The sequence below is a fragment of the Myotis lucifugus genome, unplaced genomic scaffold (assembly GCF_000147115.1).
Source record: "Myotis lucifugus unplaced genomic scaffold, Myoluc2.0 scaffold_214, whole genome shotgun sequence".
In the NCBI taxonomy this organism is placed as follows: domain Eukaryota; kingdom Metazoa; phylum Chordata; class Mammalia; order Chiroptera; family Vespertilionidae; genus Myotis; species Myotis lucifugus.
The window spans coordinates 576,085-580,322 of NW_005871262.1; the positions used below are offsets into that span (position 1 = coordinate 576,085).

General features: G+C 62.2%; 1 protein-coding gene across 1 annotated transcript in view; it reads right to left on the minus strand.

The window, feature by feature from the left end:
* FOXA2 (forkhead box A2) overlaps positions 1-1,571 on the minus strand; it is a 2,508-nt gene extending 937 nt beyond the window's left edge. Inside the window, 3 exon segments of the mRNA XM_006097952.3 lie at positions 3-50; positions 53-485; positions 1,485-1,571. Of these exon segments, the coding sequence (XP_006098014.1) occupies positions 3-50; positions 53-485; positions 1,485-1,571 (568 nt within the window).
* Positions 1,572-4,238: the final 2,667 nt, after the last annotated feature.

Below are 4,238 nucleotides of genomic sequence, written 5' to 3' on the forward strand. Positions count from 1 at the left end.
GATCTCGCTCAGCGTCAGCATCTTGTTGGGGCTCTTGCTGGATGCCATGTGATGAGCGAGATGTAAGAAGTAGGGCGGCTTGCGTGCGTGTAGCTGCGCCCGTACGTCTTGGGGTCGCGCGCGCGGCTCAGGCCCGCCTGCCCGTACATGGGGCTCATGGAGTTCATGTTGGCATAGGGGGCCAGGCCGCCCATGGCGCCCGCCGCCTGCCCCCCGAGCGGGCTCAGGCTCGGACTCAGGTGCGACCCCATGCCCGCCACGCCGGCCGCCCCGGCCGAGCCGCCCATGCTGGCCATGGCGCCCGCCCCGGGGGACATGCCCGCTAGGGACGGGCTCATGCCGGCTCCCACGTACGACGACATGTTCATCGAGCCTGCGCTCATGTTGCCGGAGCCGCTGCCCATGGCGGCCGCCGACATACTCATGTAGGTGTTCATGCCGTTCATGCCCAGGCCAGCGTTCATGTTGCTCACCGAGGAGTAGCCCTGCGGACAGAAGCCGGGGGCGGAGGCACACGCGTTAGCACCGCGGCGGGAGCGCGCCCTGCGCCCTGACCTCCCAGCTACCAGGTCAGCTCTGACCCCCTGGGGAGTCCATCCCTCGTACCCCCCACTTCTCCCCCTCCGGCACCCCGAGTCCGGTTCACTCAGAGAGCGCCCTGATCGCCTTTGAAGAGGTGGCCAGAGGGTTGCTGCTCTGTGAGCGTGGCTAGTTCCTAGCCCTTCTCCGCCGGGCTCGGATTCTAAAACAAGGGTCCCCTGGAGCTCCCCAAGCCAGGCACCTCAGAATCTCTGCCCTGCCCCGAGTCTCCCACCTCTCTGGCCAGCACAGTGAGCTGCCGCCAGGGCCATAGCGAGCAACCTGTGGGACCCCGCGCAGGGCGACACGGGTGGCCTCAAGGGAGGACCGTCCCAAGTTCCTCTCTGTTCGGTTTTCCTCCCAGAAGCCCATTCTTGGCCCCGGGGGAACCGAAACTCCGGGCCTGAGCGGAGCCTGGGGCCAGCCGGAGGCTTTGAATGAAACGATAGGGAGGGGACGGCAAACTGAACTCGGGCGGCTGGGGTTTGCAGCCACCAACTTTCTCTTTGTCCTCTGAGTCTTTAACTCCTCTCCTGTACCTCAGCCCCCCACTCGTGCCCACCTTCTTCCCTCCGGCTCCCCACCCCCTCGCCGCCGAACTCTTACCCCTCCCCAGCCGCGCGCTGCCAAACATAACTCTGTTAGGATAGTGCGTGGCTCGACCACGAAGAGGATTTGGAGGCGCCGCAAGTCAATATTTGATCACAAAGTTAATATTATCTCAAGGCTAACAGTGTGTCGTATAAAAAAGAGACCCATTTGAGTGGAAGGAGGGTGGAAAAGGTGGCTGCCCGGAGCGGCTGCGGGTGGGGGGCGGACGCAGGCGAGGACAGCGGCCCCGAGGTTGGGGCCGGAGAGAGCGGACGCCGCCACCCCACGTCCCCCCGGAAAAGGCGAGTGCCTACCTCCGGCTCGGCATAGTAGCTGCTCCAGTCGGACGGCTCGTGCCCTTCCATCTTCACGGCTCCCAGCATACTGGAAGCCGAGTGCATGGCAGTTTAAAATTTAACAGCCACAACAAACGACCAGCAATCACCCCCCACCCCCACCCTCTTAAAAAAAAAAAAAAAAAAAGTCAGCTAAGGCACTGTCCCCTCCCTCCCTCTCTTTCGCTCCCTCTCTCTGGGCTCCACTCCCTCTCTCTCCCGGGGCTGGCCGGAGGCGGTAGTTGGAAGTGGGCGGGAGGGGGCAGATGAGTCGCCCGAGGAGGGGGCTGAGGATCGGAGGGGGCCCAGACCGGAGCCCGGGTGCCCGCAGAGCCCGCCGCCCGTCGCCCGCCGCCTTCGCGCTCGCGGGCTGCCCGGCGGAGCCCGAGCTTGGCAGTGCGGAGCTGCGGGCAGGCCGCGGGAAGCGCGCGCGCGCGGGGCCGGTTGGGGTTGAGAAAGAAGAAGAGAGTGGAGGAGGAGGAGGAGGAGGAGGTGTGGACGCGGAGCCGACAAGTGCCGCAGTGACGTGGGCGGCTGGTGATATAGCGCGGCGCGCGGGCGCGGGCCTCCAATCCCCAGACCCCGGGCAGCCCATTTGAATAATCAGCTCACACCTAGGTGAGAGGGAGCCGCGGCCAGCGCCCCGCACCTGCCCCTGGGCGGCCACAGCCCGCCGCGCCCGGCTGCGACTGCCACTGCGGGGCCGGGGCCGGCGATCCAGGCGCCCGGGCGCCCGGGCTCCCCAGGACGGCCCCCTTCCTTCCGCGCGCACCCGGAGCGGCCGCGGGAGGAGAGCTCTGGGGGGCAGCCACCCCCGGAGAGGCCCAGGGCTCTGACCCCCTCCCCGTCCCATAGCGCCTGGCGCCTAAGGCTCCTGTTGGAGGGCGCGCTCGACCCGGGCGCCCCGTTTCTCCCTGCAGAGCCTTTTAAAAGCCGCAAGTATGTATCCCGGCTTCTTCGCTCTCGGTGTTCCTTCCCTGTCAAAACAACAAGACGGCGACAGAGCCCGTTTGCAAAGCGCTGTCGTATTTAGCAAAACTGTGTACACACCTTCAGCTCGCCCGCCGCTGCTCCGGGAGGCCCCTCCCCGTTACAGTTGAGACTCCGAGTGGCCCGGAAGGCGCGGGGCGCGCCGGGCCGGCCGCCTTGGCTTTCTGCCTCCTCGGAGCCCGGCCTCCGGCGACCTGCAGGGGGGTGGCCGGCGGCGGGAGGGACGCTGTCCCGGCGCAGGGCGCACGCGGCCCGGCCAGCTGCAGCCGACGGTTGGGAGACTGTAATTTATCTCTGACATTCAGGACGCCGTGTTTCAAGGTTACTTTTCAGTCACAACGGAGGTGCCCACAGAATTTCGTAACTAAAACAAACAGGGCAGGAGGTGGGGTGGGAGTGAAGCGGGAGGAGAGAAAGGCATAAAGGAATCAATACGCAGCGCATGGAATCCCTTCAGGAGGGTCTCTGTCCTCTCTCCTTTCCTGAGGGGTCTGTTTTGTAAGAATTGGAAACCCCAGCAACCATATACTCCCTTTTAATGTTCGCTCCGGCGTCTGGGTTCCAATGATCACCTGCCCTGGACCAGCCCCTAGACCCCAGTGAGCCCAGATTACAGGTGTTCGGATATGGGCGCCCTTTCTTGGTTCTAAAAACCCATGTTGGGCCTGAGGATCCCAGCCCCGAGACCTCCACCTCAAAGATAGACGAAAAACTAGAAATTATGGGCACCTGACTCACTTTTCCAAAGCTGTGGGTAAAGGTGGCAGAAGACAAGAGAGGTGGCAGGCAGGGGGATGGACACAGGGAAGGGAAGGACCCTGCGGTTCAGACTAGAAGGCAAGTGGGTGCAGGGCACTTCCAGCCCTTCCCTCCATCCCAGGTCTCTAGGCCGGCCCAGCATCACTTTGAACCAAAGATGGAGCCAGTGGCAGCCTCCTTAGAGCTGAAACGCCAGGATGGGTCGACTAATTGATGCTGAGGGCATTAATGAGCACGCTGAGCGAGTTCCAAGCCAGGATCCCTGAAGCCATGCGTAGCACTGAGGGCTCCCAGCAAGGGCAGTGTCTCCTGCGAGTATATGCACAGGTAGTGCAGGTGTGCAAAGGAGAGGCACAGGGACCAGATCACCAGCATCCATCACGGAGTTCCCAGGACTTGGGAAAGAAGGGTACGCACTGGCGCAGTTGCCTGTTCTTTAAAACTTTATGCGCAGGCCTAAGGCAGAAAGGTGCGCGAGCGCTCACACACACACCACCTTAAGTCCCCTTCCTTCTTCCTACTGGTGCTTCTCACAATCCGTAGAAAAAGAAAAGAAAAAATAAATAAAGGACGCCAAATAGACAAACCCCACGAAACAAACAGACAGCTTTCTAGTGTGTATGAAGTTGAAAACTAAAAAGAATACTCTGGTGTGCACATGTATATGACTGTCCACTCCTTTTCTCTTTTAGCTCCTGGTCTAAATATAGTTCTAGAAATTATTCCTGGAATAAAAGGGGCGACCGGGGCGGGGAGAGGAGGTCCACGGGAGGAAAGGAAGCTACCTTTTTAAAAGAGCGAAGCTTACAAGTTCCCCCATCCTCCGTTGCGGGCATCGGTGGGCACCGGGAAGCGCTCCACACCGACGTCCGCAGTGACAGCGCGCCCCCTGTCGGCCGCACGGCCCTTGACACCGACTAGAGTCCTCATTTACCCACGCGCTCCTCACCCCTAAACCCGGGCGCCAGCCTCTCACCATCTCCC